This window comes from Apis cerana, linkage group LG5, assembly GCF_029169275.1.
Source record: "Apis cerana isolate GH-2021 linkage group LG5, AcerK_1.0, whole genome shotgun sequence".
Taxonomy (NCBI): domain Eukaryota; kingdom Metazoa; phylum Arthropoda; class Insecta; order Hymenoptera; family Apidae; genus Apis; species Apis cerana.
The window spans coordinates 10,099,911-10,121,095 of NC_083856.1; the positions used below are offsets into that span (position 1 = coordinate 10,099,911).

The 21,185-nt window shown below is 38.0% G+C and overlaps 1 protein-coding gene across 6 annotated transcripts in view; it reads left to right on the forward strand.

The window, feature by feature from the left end:
- LOC107994397 (solute carrier family 12 member 4) overlaps positions 1 to 21,185 on the forward strand; it is a 119,024-nt gene that overhangs the window by 37,232 nt on the left and 60,607 nt on the right. For 2 of the 6 annotated variants that reach the window (XM_028665060.2, XM_062075089.1), the window contains exon 2: positions 2,438 to 2,782. The exons of 3 other annotated variants lie outside the window; for them this stretch is intronic. In XM_028665060.2, coding sequence (XP_028520861.1) covers positions 2,725 to 2,782 — 58 coding nt within the window. In that variant the 5' untranslated portion in view covers positions 2,438 to 2,724. Of the gene's footprint in view, positions 1 to 2,054; positions 2,783 to 21,185 lie in introns of those variants that run through there. One more of the 6 variants, XM_062075090.1, reaches the window with a different exon arrangement.

Genomic DNA, 21,185 nt, shown 5'->3' on the forward strand with positions numbered 1-21,185 from the left:
ACGACATCCGTTTAATTTTAATTGAACCAGAGTTTTTGAATACGCACATTTTCCCCGTGCATTGTTCTCCATCGGCGTGTCCACGTAATTCTAATTGCTCAACAAGTGTTCGTTCAAACTTTTATCCCCCGCGCTTTCCTCTTGATTAATTAAAAATAATGATCTTCGATTATTCCGACGAAAGTGAAGGAAAATTTATTTTCATTCGTCAAATATATCGGACGATTATCATAAATATACAGATTTACCAACGAGAGATTCTTTTTCAGAGTTGTTTCTATCTCGTTTCTCCAGATAAAGTTGTCCAAAATTATGACCAAAGTTCGTATCGTTGGCAATAATAATTTTCCCGTGCACTTATCGAGCGAATGTGGAAAAACGTTTTAAAGAAAGATAACAGAATTGTCAGGAATATAAACATCTGTAAAATTTTCTTCCCCTCTCGAAAGCTCGCCTCGAATAAAGTAGAAGGGAAATTGATCGGGGAGATCCGATTATTCGAATTATTTCATAGATTAGATTGTGAAAAGTTGGACGTCGTTGGACGTGCATGCATGCATGCATCCACGTTTTTTACACGTCGATACAGTGATGGCGGCCATCAGGGGGGAGGGGATCATCGTTGATCGATCAGACGACGCGTCGATGAAACGGTTCAACGTTGTACCCTTCAATGTCACCCGTCCGGCGAAAATTCATTTCCCTCGCGAGATATCGATTGTTTCAATTAGTTCCACGCGTTACGATTACTTGTACGATCGCAACAGTATTTTCTTTTCCTTTCTTTCTCTCTTTCTGTATTACAGGTTAACAGGTTATTAGAGAAAATTTCCTTAATTAATCGAATAGAATTTTTAATGGAAAGTGCGGAGGGAAATTCTAATTCCGAAGCATGTGTTACGCGCGGAGAAAAATATTCCTTTAGTTTGGGAGCAAGTTTGGAAAATTTAACAAAATGTATAATCGAGTTCAAAGTTTGAGAAAACAATTTTTTTCCTTCGTTCGAATTTTATATTTCGCCCCAATTTTTTGCTTCCACTCCGAGGGATCAAAATTACGTGGCGATAATCGATCAAAGAAGGGTGTCATCGAATCAACCGGATGACACAGTTTCCCCGTACCACGTATCGGGGATTAATTTTTCATCGGGAATACTTGTTCCGCGTATCCTACCATTTTCATTATTAATTTCTCGCTTGTATCGAACTTAAACCGACGTTTCAATTTCCTGGTTTCTTCTTTTTTTCTTCTTCTTCTTTGTTTAGAACGAACTTTGATTAGATCAGATGGAGAAGTTGGTCGAAACCTTGATCGTCCAAATTTCTAAAAGGTATCTTTAATCGATACTTTTTTCGTTGCGAAAATTTCGAAATTTCGATCACCTTAAACGAAAGAAACTCACTTTTTCAATAATAAAATTCGAACATCTCTCTACTCTCGATTTGTTTTCAAATTTATAGAATTTGGATAACAACGAAATAATAATAATAAAGAATTCCTTTTTCCCAACAATACATCCCTTCACATGAAACAAACAATCGTTTCGATCGTCCAAAACGAAGAAACAAAACCTCTCTTTGTGCTCGAAGGCAAAATTTCCATCCGAACACCTCCTTTTTCCATTCCACCCACGCACACACACAAATTCAAACCACGTATGCAAATAAAAAGTTACTCGATACGAGGATAGTCGACCCGTTCATACCAGTGGCCATTATGTCAGAGTTTTTCCTCAAACTCGAGGGTTGAAACGAAGATCGATCGGTCGAGCCATTCTCGAAAAGGCGGAAATCCATTCCACGGACAGAGAACGCCTCTTCCGTGTCCTCACCCTCGAGTCGAGCAATTCTCAGGGGCGTGTAAAGCCGCAAGTTTTGAATCTCTGCTCGATCTTTTCGAATTAATCGAAAGGGATCGTCTCGTTTCCCCCCCTTTCTTTCTCCTTAATTCTTTTCCTTCGTCTCAAAGGAGCAATGTATAAACTATACTTTCCACAATTTGGCCGTTACTTTACAATCGAGAGAGGAGAAACAGTGAGACCCGTCTCTCCCAACAAATTATCTCCCTTTTCTTTTCTTTCGCTTTCTTAACGATCTTAATTGGAATTGTTGTGCAAGCTGATCCGGAACCGAGTGCGAGGAACAAGAGAAGGGGGTCGAAAACTTTTCCTCCTCCCAATTTTTCCCGCTGGCAAAGGGAACGGAGCCAGATGCGCGCGCGCGCTACAGAAACTCACCTTGGAACCAGCGACCAACGTTTATTCCAGATAACGCGTCTCCCGTCACAGACACCTCTCTCCTCCAAGAGGAGAGCCATTGATCCCTCGACCGATATTATCTAATCGCCCTCCCCTCCCCCGCCTTTTGTCGCGCCGACTTACGAACAATTTCGTAATTAATTCGAAATGTTTCTGTCGGTCGATCGCCGTGGAATCCAGAACGAGAGAGTTCATCGCGAGCCGAAGGAAGCCGCGGGGATGTCGCGCGTTTAGAGAAAAAGAGGAGAGGAGAGCCGAGCATCGATAGTTTATTATTCGAGATCGTTGGAACAATCGAGTGAATCGCGTGTGGAAAATTTACTGTGTAAGATCGATGGTCGCGAGGGAGGACTGAAAAGGAGAATTTCGGGTTGGAGAGGGATTAAGATGTTGGAAGATTAAGTAATAATAGTAGGAGAGTGCGTTGGATGTTATCGAGATCGGTAGTGAAAAGTTGGAAATAGACGATGAGCAACTCGGGCGCGATTCCTCTCATCTTGGTGAAGAAGGAGCAGCTCGTCGAAGGCAAGTACAAGTTCAGTCTTTTCTTTTTCTTGCTCGTTGAAGGTCGGTTATTAAAGCCCATTCTTGTCTACCTGAGAGAGGAAACTGTTACATCGTTTTATTTTTAAGAAAAGACTTTCGTTCCTTTTTTCTCTTAATGGAAGCGAAATTAGCTGCGACAGATAAGTTCTTTCCCCCTTTTTTTCCGAATTCAAGATTTTATGACGATGCAGCTCAACAACGTCGCGTCTTCCAAACTAAAATTTTCAAATTTGAATCTTTGCTGCAGGTTGCTACAAAAAAGTAAGCATTGCTCGAAATTGCTGCAGGAAAACTCTTCTTAAAAAGAACGCTCTTTCGCATGGCATCCAATTTTTCTGTCGATTCTTCTCGCGTCTGAATCGAATTTTCGTCGAGCGATTCTTCGTGATCCAACTTTCTCTGTGTGCAGCTGAACGATCGTCGTCTCTCGAATTAAAATTTCTTTGAACCTTTGCTTTAAGCCTACCATTTTTTCCGTAAGATATAAACGGCGTATCGAGAGTAGCTTCGACTCTTCATTTCCTAAGCAAGAAAGTAAGCATTGCTCGAAATTGTTGCAGGAAACTCTGCTTAAAAAGAACGAATTCGGTGAGAAATTACGATCATAGGAAAAAAAGGGGAAAGGAACTTATTTGCACGCCCAATAATTGCTTAAATTAACTTGAATTTACCATTATTCGAGGTTATATCATGTTGTTATTATCACGTGTTGAACGATAAATTTATCGAGGTAATTTTATTCGTATATAACTTCAACTATTAAATTTTCCCCATCATTAGCTACAGCTTCCCATAATAAAAAAAAAAAAACACACGAGCATGTTCTAAACTACGTTCAAAGAAGAATTTAAATAGAGATTTTTATTTTCCATATTTCTCCTTTTCCCGTGCACTTAAATTCCACGCATAAAATTTATACCCACCTCGAAAGTGAAAATAATTAAAAGATCAAGTATTCTTAGAAATATAAATACAAAGAAAGAACGCTGTTTCGAATGATAAAGTAATTCTAACTCTAATTCTAATTTCATCCCAATGCTAACGAGTATTAAAGTTTTCTTCCTTTTCCTTCTTTTTCTTTAAATGTTTCCACAGAGAGAAAGAATTTTCCCGAATCGTTCCGCTGGCATCAACTGGCGCGGAAGTTATCCTTGTTTCATCCCCTATTCGCGATGGCGAGCGGAATTTACAAGTTGCCACCGACTCGTGACGAAAGTTCTGATTCGCGGAACGGATTGTCACGGTTTTCTATCCGTTGAAAACGAGAAATTCCGGGTTGCTGGACGGAATTTTCTGTCGTAAGCGCGAGCCACTCGTGCCAACACGGCGCCAAAAAAGTCTCTCGCCTCACCGACGAGAGTAACGAGGGAAAATCGTGCCGTTCCATTTTCGTATCGACGCGCTTCTTTTCCCCGCCTATTATTCCTTTATCCCGCTGGAAAAATATTTTTCCAATCAATTTTCTCTCTCCTCTTCCCGAGAATATTTTATTACGAAAGAATCGTAGGTCGGATCGGCGTGGTTTTCAAAAAAAGTGAAATTTTAAGGATTGAAACAATAAGTTAAATATATAACAGCATATTCTTTTCATTCCTTCTTTTGAAACGTATCTTTGCACGTATTTTATTTATCGTGGAAAATAAAATTCACCGATCTCTTTGCATTTAATAAATTCCCTGGGCCGATAATATTCCATTTATGGGTAAAATTTGTATAATTCTCTTCCTCGATGGAAAACGATAATAACATTCCTCGTTGAAAGGATCTGAGGATCTTAAGGATCCTCCCTTGTTCCCTCGTTTATTTCGCGGCGAAATCAGCGCGGCGTTGTTATCCAACGAGCTTTGCCTTCCAATCGTAAATCCTCGTTGGCCCCCTTTTACGATTCCAACTGTAACAGAGGGCGAAACCGTGCAATCCTCCGCGGAGGATAAGCTTTAACGGATGTGTCGTCCATCCCGCGATTTATCCCCGCTTCCAACGATCCGCCTTCTGTTGCCGTCAATTTTTTTTTCACGGAACGAGATTCCATCGTGGGAATTCCGTGTTCCGCGAATATGTTGGTTTCGAGAAGCACGCCGCTTCCTCTCGTCAAATTTTTAGTTTGGAGGGTGGAAACAATTTCGAGAAGAATTTCGGACTGCGTTGTGGATCGAGTAATTTGTGAGGGGTTCTTTTCCTCGAATCGAAAATGATAAAGCTTTTTTCGTTTAACTTTATTCAATTTCTTTCGCTAGATTTCGTAGAGTTATTTTAGATTCGTAATTTATATGCTTGTAACTGGATTCTCTGATTATCGTTATTACGTTAATTTCGATTTCAATTTGCAATTTGCGGTGGAAACATTTCGAAAAGAATCGGACGACGAAAAGTAATTTATAGTTATCTATGAGCTTACGGTATTTGCTTTCTCTCGCTAAATATAGAGTTTAAATTTATAATGTAACTTATAATATATATAATCGGTGAGTTGTTACAATTTCAATTTCCAATTTGCTGTGAAAATATTTCGTAAATAATTGGAGTGACGTATAAAGTCTAGATTTATGATATAATCTATAATATATAGTCAATTAAATATTGCAATTTCAATTTCCAATTTGCGGTGGAAAAAATTGGGCTGATGTTATTGATGAAGTAATTTATAGTTTTTTTCGCTAGATATAGTTTAAATTTATGATATATTGCAATTTTAATTTCCAATTTGCTGTGAAAATATTTCGCAAACAATTATAATATAAAGTTTAGATTTATAATATAATCTATAATATATAGTCAATTAATTATTGCAATTTCAATTTCCAATTTTCGGTGAAGAAAATTGGGTTGATGTTATTGATGAACTAATTTATAGTTTTTTTTTCGCTAGATATAGTTTAAATTTATAATATATTGCAATTTTAATTTCCAATTTGCGGTAGAAACAATTGAGCTGATGTTATTGATGTATGACGTGAGTGACGTATAAAGTCTAGATTTATAATATAATCTATAATATATAGTTAATTAATTATTGCAATTTCAATTTCCAATTTGCTGTGAAAATATTTCGCGAACAATTGGAGTGAAAGTCTAGATTTATAATATAATCTATAATATATATAGTTAATTAATTATTGCAATTAATTATTTCAATTTCCAATTTGTGGAAACAATTGGGCTGGATGTTATTGAGGAAGTAATTTATAGTTTCTTTGATTTTTATTCAGTTTCTTTCGTTAAACGTGGAATCTTGATTTATAATCTAACCTATAATTTGTAACTGGTCGATTCTCTATAATATATTGTGAGTTATTAAATTATCTCGCAAGAGGGCACAGCTGTTCCGACTTATCCAATAAAAATATCGTAAATTTGATCGAGGATTCGATACCACCACGAAACTTCAAAGATTATTTTTTCAATTTGGAATTGAGTTATTAAATTCGCGACTCGTCAATCGTTAAATTATTCCGAGGGAGCGAATTTTCGAAGGAAATTCGGAGATTATTCCATAAAATGGCGCGTTGTTTTCCCTTATCGTGGGAACAATGGCGGGCCTGCTTTTACAGAAATCCTCCTTATTATTATTCGCGCCCATCGTGTCCATGATAATAACAACGATAGCTCGCGTCTTGAAGCGAGAGAATACACCAGGATTTTCCCTAGAAATCCCCGACAAAGGGTGAATCGAAGCGGAGAAAGGAGGTTTTTGTCCGTTCCAATGACAGAAAGTCGGTGGCGAGCACGGTTGACGTAATCGATATACGTAAGGTCATACATTGACACTCGAGCTTTGCTCAAGATTCGAAATTGAGAGACTTTAGGAAAGTTTTAGGAAACTTGGAAAAAATGATCGATGGTCGGGAATGCATAAGTGATTTATATCGTTAAATGTATATCGAAATTTTCGAAGACGGAAAATCTTCTTTTCGAAAAATTGGCTGGAATGATGGATCGAAAGGGAGATTAAATACGTGTTATTGATCTGTTAGAAAAGGGGGGGGAGATTAAACGTATCGAGTGTATCGTATCTGAAAGCTTTGGAATTTCGTTCTCCTTTAAACGAAACCGTTGGGGAAGAGAATCGTTCTCGAGAGTCCTGGTGATTTATACTCCTGGCTGGTATGTATAGACGGGGAGTGGGAGCGGTTTTAAACCGGTGGAAAAGATATACGTTTTCTCGGCTAGCGTAAGCTAACCCGAGCTAAGTTAAATCGGTCGATCGTTAATCTTTAAAGCTCTGCAAGCCACATAAATGACCGACAATCGTGTACTTTTCATGGGATTTAGTTTAGTTTTCGAGCGATGAAACACGAAAATCGCGATTCCCAGAAATGTTACGCCTTTTTCAATTCTCTTCCAATTCTGTCTATTTTTCCGTATCACAAATCTTTCGATGCTTCGAAAATCCCCAAAATATTCGAACGCTCTCACAAATATTACGTATAACCTTTTTCCCCAAAAAACTTTCCAAATTTTAATTTCTCCATTTTTCCTTCGATATACAAATTCTCTATATTTCGAACGCTCTCAGAAATATCACTTTTTCCCGTAGGAATCTCCAAATTCCGATTCAATATATCAACTTTCGACTTTTATTTACAACCCTTTATTTCTTTATTTCCTCTCGCGATCTCTTCGCACATTTCCTCATCGTCATTCTCGAAACTCCTTTCAAGCGTTACGATTTGCCAACACAAATCTCCCTCTCATCACTTTGCTCCAGCATTCGAGACGAAGGGAGATCAAGGACGAAGAAATCGCGATCTCTTTTTCCGGAACGAGTGGTGGAGGAAAAGAGAGGGGGAGGATTAAACGGTTAAACGGAGGCGCGATTGTCCCCCAAAGGATTTTCGTCTCGACGACGCTCGAGCTTGTTGCCACGTGTTGCTCCGCTCGACTCCCCCGGCGCCTTATCGTTAATCCCGGAAACCCCTCCCTCCTCTGCGCGCACGCTTCTTCCACTTCCCGTTTCGAACGCGCGCCGAAACAATGGAGCGGCTAAGAGCGGCGGGACAGTTAATCCTGCCGATCCTACTCGCTTCTCCATTCCCCTCGCTTCCTCCCCTCCTTTATTTCCATCCTGTTATCTACGCGCGAAGGTAAGAGTGGAGGGGGAGTTATGTAGCGTACGGTTGTGTAATAGTTGGATAATAATGGATATCGAGCAAGATTTGTCTCTTTTCTTTCTCTTTTTCTTTTTGTTCTTGTGAGAATTAATCGAAGAGTTAAAGTAAAATGATGAGTAAAAGTATCGGAGCATAATGTTCTTCTTTATGTTCTAGTGTTTAGTTTACGATGGAAATTGTAATGCATGGGAAAGAGACTCGATTGAAGAGAGAGCGTTCTGAATGAAATCCAAATTTGAATAATAATTAATTTTATGTTTTATTTTAGAGTTGAATTTGAAAGATCCATTTTTATCGTTGTTATCTTTAAAGATTGTTTACAATTTTTCGTTACTGAGAGAGTTCGATGAAATGATTGAAAAAAAAGATTTGGACTCGTGGATTGATAAAAATTATCAAATCCATCCTCGTAATCGAGGCAAATTAAATTTTGTAGAGGAAGAAGAAATTTTCCGCGAACGATCGACACGAGAACGTAGGATGAAACGATGCACAAAGGACACGTCCCTCTTTCCTTCCCTGTTCCCCATATTTTCAACCCTTGGCTATGTCCCCCTGGAGATTATTCCCCCGTTACGTTGATAACCTAGTTTTTCCCGTGGACGGAACAAAGCGTCGACGATGCTAGGGGAACGATTTTTAATTCTAAACGCGGTCTAACGCGGCACACTTTTTTTCTCTCTCCGCGTCCGAGCTATTCTTAAATTCCGTTTCGTGTCCTGAAATGTAATCCTGCGAGAAAAGATAGATAATTCATTGAATGAAAGTGAAATAAAAATCTGTGTATTCGATAATTCTGAATTCTGAATTTACAAATTCCGTTCAATTCTTAATTTCTTCGTGTCCTGAAATGTAATTCTGCGAGAAAAGATAACGCTTTAAATAATTCATTAATGAAAGTGAAATAAAAATCTATACGTATATTCGATAATTGTGAATAATAATAATTTGTACAAATTCCATTCAATTCTTTTCAATTTTTAAATTCCTTCGTTTCGTATGAAATGTAATTCTGTGAGAAAAGATAACTTGTAATCAACCCATTTTCATAAGAGAGTGAAAAAAAAAATCTGTAGAAATTTTATTATTGTTCTACGTTCTGTCTACAATTTAGGATTAATTCTTATCTGTTAATCCTCGAACGAATGTTATGTTACGTTATAGAAATTGCAATTATCGTTTATCTTCAACAACAACATCAAACGTGATTATCTTTCATCTGTTCGTTTCCAAATTCGTGAAATATATTCCTGTAAGAAAAGATAATGCTTGTATAAACAATCAACCGGAACATTTTCACAAAATGGAGAGTGAAATAAAAATCTGTACGTATATTCGATAATTTTGAATTCGTTTTTAAGTTCCATTCGATATTTTTCAATTCTTAAACATAGAAAATAAAAGGAGAGTGAAATAAAAATCTGTAAAAATTTATATTAGATAATTCTGAACATTCTATTCTATTTTCTATTCCACCCATATTATCGTTCTATGCTCTATCCACAATATTAGCATCGATTATTCGTTAATTAATTCTCGAAAAAATGCAATATTGTATAAATTTCTTCAATAATATTCGCTCCATGAATATTAAAAAAATAATTTCGACATCTGTCAAATTGCACGAGAAATTACAACGAGTTATCATCTTTTGACCATCTTTTTCCATGTACCATTTCAAACGCATTACCTTCCAATTTTATCAATCTCCTTTGCACGTTTCCCTCTCCCATACAATTAATACCCGCGCAGATAATTTAGAAATATTTATTCCAACCCCTCCGAATTTTCGAGCTCAAATTCGAAACTCCCCCTCGATCCTCGAGCTCCGTTTCCTCCTATTTCGTGGCCTGTGTACGTGTGTCCCACCGGCAACCCAGTTTTAAAAACTTGCGAGCCAACGAGGTAAAGCGAAACCGCGATATAAACCGTGGCCGAGATTTCAAGTGTCACAGCCAGCCTTTTCGAAACCCCTGTGAAATATACACCCGATTCCGAGTGGGTCGTTCGTTAACGACCAACGCCTTACCCCCCTCCCTTCCATTTTCCCTTCTCCCCCTCCTTTTCTCACTCATTTTCCCCATTCGTTAACACGGAGCTTCCATTATAAGGGAATTCTTTCGATTTTGCTCCACTTGTTTGCACCTCATTCTTATTCTGGCCATGCTTCTTTCTCGCTCAACGTGGGGATGTCGATGCTTTTGTTTGGAATAATCGTTTCCAACTGATAATTTCATCTCTCTTCTTCAATTTCGAGAAGGTTTTATTTTAACTTCTAACGGTCGAGTGGCAGAAACGACGGAATTACGAATACGTCGTCGATATCTTGATTGATAATATTAGTTAAGGTTACCAATTATCAGAGTATCTTATTTTCTTTCTATTATAAGCTGGGTTTCGTCGAGACGCGTGTAAGTGTTGCGATAAAAATAAAAGATTAAGAACGCTTCGATAAATATATCGTCCCAGCCGTTTCTTATGTACTTTCGAATATATCGAAACTCGAATGAAGTGTCGTTAATCCGTTAGCTGATGTTTTTTGAGTAAAAAAATTAATCAATCATTCTATTATAGATATCTTAATCCGATGATCGCGATTCTTTCGACTTCTCGAATCGATAAAATATTTTCGATCCAACTTAAATTATTCTCGTTATCGATATCTTAACGATACTATCGATAATCGACGATGCCCTACTTTACCTTTCGATCCCTCGAATTAAGAATTTTACTCAACGATTAAGAAAACGGAGTCGCGCGTGTTATGATAAAGAACGGCCGGAAAGAAAGCAAATCTGAACGAATTTACAGAAACAGGAATGGAAGGAGTTGTATCGAGTCGAACGAATCATAAAATATCGCGTCGAACAATGGGGAATAATTCTTATCGATCGATTAATCGCCACGTTCAATTCGAATCTCCATTTAGTTAATCGCGAAATTTCAAACCTTCGAATTTTCCATCCCTCGCTTCAACCAAATTCGATTGCGCTGGAATTCCCTTATCGAACATTCTTCGTTTCACATTCCAGATGTTTTCATCGAGCGATATCCACTGTAAGAAAGAGAAGGAAATTTTTCGAACGAATAATCCGAATCGCATGATTCTTTGGAGCGAGTCGAAAAGTTGGAACGCGCGTGCTCTTTACATTAATGAACAGTTGGTTAAACGACAGAGACGTGGCGCGATTGTTTCGTCGGTGTCGCGATAAGCGGCCGGGCAAATTAATTAAATTCAACCGCAATCGATAGTCGCGGCTGACTTAAGCGAGCGAATGATCCTCGTGTCGCGATTGTATGCATCGAATCTCGGCCCCCGCTAGATGGAGGACGCATCGATGTTCGATTCGGCCCTCGACTCGCGACAATACGCGCTTTCTGTGCCTCTCCAATTCTATTCATTAATGCGGACCTCGACCGTCCATCCTACACTCCATTTGTTAACGTTGACAATTCCTTGTCCGTAAGCTTTGGGAAAAGTTTGCAATAGTTAAATTAGGTTTCCATAATAATTCGGTAAATTTGAAGAATTTTTACACGTCTACAACCCATACGCTCTTTTAATTTCAATCAATGCAAAAGCGAAAAGATAAAGTCGTGGTTATGATTTATTGTTTAAAATGTAATAACAATTGGAGGTAATTGTGATCAAAGTTTGCTCGAGCAATTTTGTTTACTAATTGACGCTCAACTCTGTTTCCGAGACAATTAAACCGTGCTTGAACGATTCTCGGTTCGATCCTCCTCGAATCGATGCTAACACGTTCAGGGAACGTGAATCGAAGAAAGTATCCGAATTATTGGGCATATCGAAAAAGTAATCGGTTAAAAATTTTAAAAATGAAGTTACTCTAAGTGATCACTTGTCGAGATGCTTATGCATTTCTCGTGCAAACTGAGCAGTTTGTCATCGCAATTATTATTACTTTTCGAATAAATTAACTTTATTCGTTACTTCAACTGTTCAATTTTTCCCCATTTTAAAAAGAAGATAAATTTGAATAACGAAATTTTTTCGCGCTTCTTTTTAACCATATAGAACAGGATTACGTGAATTGAATAATAATAATAATAATAATAATAAAATGGAATCAAGGTAAAATCGATACAGCGAGTGATTCGGAGTTGCAGCTTTATCGACGATAATCTTTCGTTCGGCTAATCATTTATAATAATTTTATTATTGGCCGCAGCTGAAAGTAATTAATTCCTCCAACTGGCGACTTGTTTGTTATTTAAAACGGATTATCGAATGGAGGAGGAGCATTAAGCGCTTCATTCGATTAAACGTCGGGAATACACGCGCTGCGCAGCTTGTAATAACGGGACACTGTCGGAAATTGAATTAAAGATTAATTAAGCCAGAGGTCACGAGTTATTTTGATTATTTTTATGCCGCCATGTGTGCCTCCTGCTTCAGATGGATCCCACTCTCGTTCCTTCTCGAGCGAAGGAAGAATATTCTCCTTCTCCGAGTTATTCGATGTTTGTATCGTTTCTTTTATTGCATCTGATCGCTGTAAACTGTCTCGTTGCGTAAATAAATTGCATCGTTTCGACTGGGTTAAAAGAAAAAAAGGGGGAAACTTCTTGATCAATTCGTTCTTTCTTATTTCATTTTAATTAAATACCTCTTTATTTTCCACAGACACGTATCAAAAATTTTTAACGAGGGAAAAGAAAAACAATTTATCCGATTATATTTGATTAATCGGCTAAAGAAGCCAGATCGAAACTTCGAAAACTGGGAAAGGAAAAAATTTTACTCATTGCCGCTCTTTCCAAATATTTGTATTATATCAACAATCGATTCGGACAGGACTCGAATGGAACTCGAAATTATCGATACGCATCTCCTCAAGACTTCGATCGATCGATTTTTTCACGATCTTACATTTGCAATTCAATTGCTAATTTCATCATTTCGAGAACGTACTTTCAACACCAGAGTGTTTGCTTATATATACAAGCTTTGGCGTACTTCAAAGAAAGAGCCAACACTTTCCTTTTCTAACGTCTTCTAAGGAAAAGAAACACAATTTATCCAATTATATCCGTTTGATTAATCGTCCGAAGAAGCCAGATGGAAACTTGGAAAACTGGGAAAGGAAAAAATTTTACTCGCTGCCGCGAAACGGACGCTCTTCCCAGTGCAAACATTTGTGTTGTATCGAAATATCGGGGAGAAAATTTCGACTCGACGTTCGCTTTGAAATTGGCGAGGGGAAAACGACGACGACGGGGGAGACGATGACAAACATTGTCGAGCGTTGCGCGAGTCGATTAATCGCGGTATACCACGATCAGCCGCGATCGAAACGCGATTCCACTGCTAATTATACGTAACGAGGCAGAATCGAAATGTAACTGCGGGAGAGCTCGAGTGTGCGGACCGTCGAGTGCATCGAACGGCGATAAACGATCGAACGAATCCGATTTCGTTCGAGGTTACGTGGAAGAACGACGGCTGCGGATTACGGTAATTAGATGTCTATGAAAACGGATTAAGGTTAATTACTTGGCGAACGTTGGATCGATCGATCTCACGATCGAGAAAATTGAAGGAAATCAAAGAAATTCGGACGCGTGTGAGATGCACGAGCTTTGGTATATTCCAAAAATTAAGGAGGAGGCAACTCTTTTCTTTCTCCAACGGTCGCGTCCCAGAGAAATATAGAAACTCCGAAAAACATTCTGAGACCGTAAAATCAACGTTTTCGCGAGGGAAATTAATTAAGGAAAATTAGTTTCTGGAGCCATTGGACACGACGAGTCGTAAATTATTCCTTAAAGAGGAGCTCGTTTTCTATAAACTACCGTTCGCTGGTGGAAAAAAGTCTTCGACAAACCTGACACCGCGCGCTACATGTTAGTAAAAGACTATAATTTGAATATTCAAAGTTATTTTCATTTACGTTAGCATGATCAAGATTGGAAATATTTCTGAAATTATCCACAATATAGCCTGGCTTATTTGTATATACGATTATTGTTTCAACTACTCGAAACTATCCTTATGATTCTTTAATTAGCACATAAAGAGAAATTAAAAAATTTTCGTATCGTATCGATACGAATACGAGATTTGGATATAATTATTTTAGATCGGTGTACGCGACGAAAATGATAGAAATAAAAATGAGTATAAAAATAGATTTATTTCTATGAATAGTAGATATCATCCTTTGATGTGTATAATAGAAATTTAGAATAAATTGAATCTGATTCATCTCTCTATTATATATTTTATCTTGGAAGAAATTCCTTCTTTTTCCGAAAATTGCTCGAAAAATTGAACAATGACGCGAAAGCATTCTACGAGACAAAGACGAGAAGGAAGAACGAGGTCAAAATTTCAAAGAAGCGCGCAAATTTCCAGTCTCGAAATTTCTGACGAACCGTTCGAAAGATTTCGAGGAGACGAGGTGATATTTTTCGGCTGACATATATTTGGCAAACGAAATTCGGTAGAAATTTCACGGTAGAGTTGTTTGGCCGGCCATTGTCAATACACACAAGTGTGTGGCCTGTCATCAGGGCGGAGATAAACGGCCTGGCAATTAATTTGGCCGAGTGTCACCGAAAAAATTGCCTCGAAAAAAGGAAAAAAAAAACAAAAAAAAAAAAGTAGAAACGTGTCAACGAAAGTTTCGCTTCGTTTAACGAGAAATATAATACCCGTTTATTCCGGTTATCGAAGAAGGAAATTGGAAGCGAATAATATCGTTATTATATTTACTTGCCGTATTTTTATCGTATAAAATGTTTAAAGCAAAATGACAGCCGATACGATACCATTTATCACAAGACCGAGAAATTTTATTTGATAAGTGAAATATTTTACGTAGTAGCTAATTTTAATTATATCGACGAGTATTCTTGTGTAAACATATTGTGAATAACAATGACATTTATTAATGCATAATTAAAGTTCTTTCCCCCTCTCTCTCTCGATGATTATATTCACCGATAAATTAATAAAACTTAATTATTATTATTACGAAAAGACGTGTCTTGACGAACGCATGAGCGATTCTTTCACGCACAGCGGAGAGATACATCGACAACAAATGAATAATCATCACTGATTTAACAGAAACAATTTCAAAACAATAGCCAGTTTCTTCTGGAACAAATTTTCACGAATCCTGCTATCACTTGAATTCACTATTGCACTAAGGCGCGTTACGAAAAAATACAATGTCGAAAAATTAAATTAAAAGAAAAAAAAAACTCGATATCTCTCGATAGAATTTGATCGATCCTACGCTTGTGTACACGTAGCTTGACGTAATTCGTTGAATAATTTATTTAAAAAGCGATTCTCGATAGACGAAGAAAATCGTAGGAAAAGGGTCGAAGGTCGACAGAGATACGGATTTCGAGTAGACGATGGAGAATCTTGTTTTCGCGGGACGGGTATTAGATTAATAGCCGGGTTTCTGTTTTGCCTCGTCAGTTTTTCGAAAGCGCTCGTTGGGCTTCCCTCCTCAAGGAGATACGTCGATCCGTGATCTCGATCTCCCGGATGGCGATCGTACGATAATTATCGCTTTTACCATTGTTCCAATTCGACAATCCAATGGAATATTAATCGTTGTCCCACGCTTGTCGATCGTTTCTCTCGAAAGGATTTATTTATTAGGTGTGCAAGTAATTTCCTTCTCCCCCTTTTCTCTTTCTACGATCGCAGCATTCGAATCGTCTCGAATCGTTTTATCGAAACAGCGTTCTTTTGTTACACGTTTGTGCAAGAGTATCTGATCTTTTAATTATTTTCACTTTCGAGGTGGATCTGAATTGTTCATAGACTGTAAATGTTTTTTCTTATGCTTTACGTCCTTTTTTCAGCATTTTTTCATTAAAATTAATAATTCTTCGAGCGTTCTAATTTAAATAATTATTAATCGAAGTTAAGAAAAGATATCGTCGACAGATGATGCGCATCGAGGAGAGGAAAGTAATTTCATCCTTTCCTTTGTTCCTTCTTTCGATTTTCAATGCCAATTTTTTTGTTTTTTATTAAACAATAACGTTACATCGTCCAACGATTCGATTAAAACGAAGAATATAAAGCGAGAAGGGATGTATTTGATAGAGAAAATAGAGGAATAAACTAGAAGTAAGGATCTTGCCTTTGCTCTACTATTGAACCAGCGATGGGGAAAATTTAATAGTCGAAGTCACTTCGATAACGTAATTGTAGCGGTAAACGTACGAAAAACAACTGTACAAGTTACATAAACCGACTTCAAAGAGAGTTCAAAAAGAGAGGTTCATCGCATAAATAAGATACACGAGTCTCGCATCTTCAACTCAACATTTTTGTCGCTATGTCTCTTTATCATCGATTGATGCGTATTTTCGAAACGGAAAATGGAGAAAAAGAGGGACTTGAGAGAAATACGATAGTGAAAAATGTCTATCAAACATGTCACGATCCTTTCCAACGTTTTCGACGAAATCAAAAATGCGTATCAACTGTTGCGAAACGGATGAACACGTGCGCAGAAGAAAAATCTGGATATCTGTTCTTTCTTGGTATTGGATATTGACGAGCCTCGAATGTGACGAAGATTAAAAATCGATGGAAAATTATAAACATTATTATTCTTCTTCTTTTACGAAACGGAATGGAATCGCTCGAACGTATAATTTTCCAGAGACACAATTTAATGAATTTTAGATCAGGAGGAGGAGGAGGAGGAGTCGATTAACGGAATGACTGGAACCATTGATCGATGACCCTTTTTTTTTCTTTTTTTTTTTAAAGCAAAGAAATGCAAGGAAATAATAGATGGCGTAAGAGCGCGTTATCTGCTCGGTCACGCGAGAATTTAACGCGTGGAACAATGCGAGAAACTCTGCCTCTCGATGATTGATACACTTTCACGGAAGGAGGGTATAAGCTGTAAACGGGCAATTTGTCGTATTGCGCGAAATAATCGTGTGTAAAGAATTTTTCTTTCACTTTTATTCTCGTTTTTATATTTATATTCTCGATCGATATTATCGTACGTATAGATCTCGTTATGAGAGAGAGAAAGGGAGAGAAAGATTCGTCAGAAAATTTCATTGCAGTATTTAATTATTATTTTTTCCTACGAATGCTCCTGTTTCCAAATTTCAACTCAATTTTAATTCCGAGCGAGCAAATGTTCGATTGTCTGAACATTTGCGCCAGTTTCAGAATCGACCAAGCTGTGAACGTTATCGTTAAATGAATCTGGTGTATCTTTAATCTCCCAATATCCCTGTTTCATTACCTAATTTGATCTAATCTAAATTCAAAGTTTCACGAAAAGGCACACTCTCCTCGATCAAAACTTTCCCAATTTCAATCAAATTTTCCATCGACTCGAATTTATATCAAAAGTGATTACTTTACATAAACTTCTAATTTCTTTTTTTAAGTTTCCGAATTATATTCATTATACTTACACCCATCTTTACTTACGAAAGTAATTACAATTACTTTGCACGAATTTTCCAGATCCCATCTAAAATTCCAATCTCTTCTTTAAACCACGTCGTACAACTCTCTTTTCGCGCCTCTTTAAAAACTTTATTACCCTCGCCTTCCTGAATTTGTGAACACATCCGTGGGAAAACATTAACCAAGATCCAATTCGTCGAAAGAAAGTCCCCCATTTTCCATCGACGAGTGGAAAGGGAGCGGATGATTGAATGGATTAATGGAGAGGAATGGGGGGAAGAAGAGGAGGAAGAAGAAGGAAAGGGTTTCTATTTACGAATCGTCGATAATCCCGCAACGGTATCCGTTTCCGGGCGGACCTCTCGATCGGTTTTGAAACGGTATATTCGTGGTGATTCGTGGCCTCGTGGCGGCACAAGGTCGGGAAAATCAATAGAACACAGACAACGATGCCGCGGTCCGATAACGGCCCTGGCATGGCGGCACGACATTCTGTTCTGCGGCTTATCGCAGTGTCCCTAAGGTCAGTGACAAAACGAATATACGTGTATTACCTGTTAGCGGTGCAAATTCTCGCTCCTTTGAATTACAAACCTTGGAGGGGAGCGATTTGTTCCTAATCGTGCCATCCCCTCGACTTCTTTCCTATTGTTTCCAAATTGAACCCAAGGAGAGAGTTTATAGGTCCGTCGTGGATTATTTGTGACGCAGTGGAACCTCCTGTCTTCGCCCGTTCCTCGTACATCGAGTATACTCGCCGTACAAGAAAAGTTTCGAACGAAAGTTAAAGCCTGGAATTTTAAATTTGAAGAGAATTGACCCTCGTTTCCCCTTAATTCGTGTTAATCTCGTGGAAAGAATCGATCCTGTACTCGATGTTCGTTAGAATACGAAGGTTCCATCGTGTAAATCTTCGCTAATTTACGACAAATTTATAATTCTTTATGTAAATCCTTTCGAATTAATTCTTTTCCGAAGACAAGTCTGGGAATTAAATATGTAAATACTTTCTTGTGTTTAGAATTTCAAAACGTGTCGTGAAACACGCCACAAGGGATAGAAGAATCAGTCGTAAATAATTAGGAGAACGATCGCAAGGTTTGACCGCGATCGAAACGCTTGATTTTCAAATCTTGACGAGTCCCTCCTTGAAGGTGAGACTGGTTCAAGGCCGTTCCTTTCGAGAATTCGGAAGATCTGTTCTAACGGCAATATCCGGGGCTGGAAATCGGGTTGGAAAGAGGGGTTGCTTGTTTCGTCGAGGCGACAAATTGACAAATTGGACCAATCAGCCTTCGATATAACTTGGATCGCCACTGTTCTCCGCTATTTTTCTTTGCCCCTTTTTTATTCTATCTCTCGTTTCCAATAATCGTATGATTCTCTCCGTTTAATGAGCAGCGTTACAATCCGAAGGTATTTTAACGAATCTCGTTCACCTGTGGAAAAAAGTTTCCACTGATTGCTTGTATTTTTGTTTCTATCATTGCATTTGTCACGTCTACCGATTTAAAACGATTCTATCTATATCCAAATCTCGATGCACACGAGCATACGAAATTTTTTAATTTCTCTTTATGTGCTAATTACGAGAATCATAAGGATAGTTTCGAGTAGTTGAAACAATAATCGTATATACAAATAAGCCAGGCTATATTTTAGATAATTTCAGAAATATTTCCAATCTTGATCATGCTAACGTAAATGAAAATAACTTTGAATATTCAAATTACAATCTTTTACTATCATGTAGCGCGCGGTGTCAGGTTTGTCGAAGACTTTTTTCCACCAGCGAACGGTAGTTTATAGAAAACGAGCTCCTCCTTAAGGAATAATTTACGACTCGTCGTGTCCAATGGCTCCAGAAACTAATTTTCCTTAATTAATTTCGAAAACGTTGATTTTACGATCCCAGAGTGTTTTTCGGAGTTTCTGTATTTTCTCTGGGACGCGACCGTTGGAGAAAGAAAAGAGTTGCCTCCTCCTTAATTTTTGGAATATACCAAAGCTCGTGCATCTCACACGCGTCCGAATTTCTTTGATTTCCTTCAATTTTCTCGATCGTGAGATCGATCGATCCAACGTTCGCCAAGTAATTAACCTTAATCCGTTTTCATAGACATCTAATTACCGTAATCCGCAGCCGTCGTTCTTCCACGTAACCTCGAACGAAATCGGATTCGTTCGATCGTTTATCGCCGTTCGATGCACTCGACGGTCCGCACACTCGAGCTCTCCCGCAGTTACATTTCGATTCTGCCTCGTTACGTATAATTAGCAGTGGAATCGCGTTTCGATCGCGGCTGATCGTGGTATACCGCGATTAATCGACTCGCGCAACGCTCGACAATGTTTGTCATCGTCGCCCCCGTCGTCGTCGTTTCCCCTCGCCAATTTCAAAGCGAACGTCGAGTCGAAATTTTCTCCCCGATATTTCGATACAACGCAAATGTTTGCACTGGGAAGAGCGTCCGTTTCGCGGCAGCGAGTAAAATTTTTTCCTTTCCCAGCTTTCCAAGTTTCCATCTGGCTTCTTCGGACGATTAATCAAACGGATATAATTGGATAAATTGTGTTTCTTTTCCTTAGAAGACGTTAGAAAAGTGTTGCCTCCTTCTTTGATTTTGAAGTACGCCAAAGGTTGTATATATAAGCAAACACTCTGGTGTTGAAAGTACGTTCTCGAAATGACGAAATTGAATTGCAAATGTAAGATCGTGAAAAAAACGGATCGATCGAAGTCTTGAGGAGATCGATAATTTCGAGTTCCATTCGAATCCTGTTCGTCGAAAATTCGATCTCGAGATCGGAATAATTCGAATTTACGGCGGAAAATAAAGGGGAGAAATGGGATGGAAAGGATGTTCTTCCAATCTGCCGTTTCGTTACGTTGTAGTAGCGAATCCCTAGTGGAGTGTGTACTCGAACAGAGACAGATTCAGACAAGTTTTCCACGTGAAAGGGTCAGGCTCTCTTTATTTTCTCCCTCCTCTTTCTCTCTCTTTTTTCCTTTTTTCAATAATAATCGTCTTATCAGGATCGTCGAAGCTCTCGTTCAACTCTCCCAAGAATTTCCATCCAACGTTAGAAAAGTCTCATTTCAACGAGGGAGAAGTCTCGATCGATGGTTTGAATTTTCGAGAGAGAATTTTCGATATCATTCGGACGAATGAAAAGTATATTAGAGCAAACCGCAAGAAAATGTACATTCGATCCTTCAACTGCGGTTTATAAACCGCGTACATAAAATTATAGAGAGGCGGATGTGGTGTACGAACAACGTGTTAATTTTTGCTAATATCGAATAGCGGTTGTGGTTTATATATCATCGAAATAAAAATGAAATAAATACGATAAAAGAGAAAAAGTGATATAATTTAAAATTAGAACGTATATATATATATACTTATTTTCATTTTATTTTATTATACTTTCTCAAAATATATTTTTACTTCAACTTTTCCTAATACGAATAAACCTTCTACCTCTTCTACTAATTCCTCGAGAAAAAGGCGCATTGAACAAATATATACCGATGAAATTTTAGTATGAATTTTGAGATTTTAGTTTCTCCAATAACTTTGTAAACTACTTTTCGTAATTCATAAAGTAATTAAAATTACACCTACCACTACGATTTGATTTTCGTTTCGACTTTGCTAAAAATACCCGCAGTTAAAGGGTTAATAAAGGAAAATAGGAGTAAATTCACGGAGATGTGAATCGCGCCGATGCCTTTGTCACACTGAGCGTCGCGTTCCCCTTCGAAAGGACGGGACGGGCAAAACAGAATCGAAACAGAATGACATCCAATTCACGCGTAAATACACGAGAT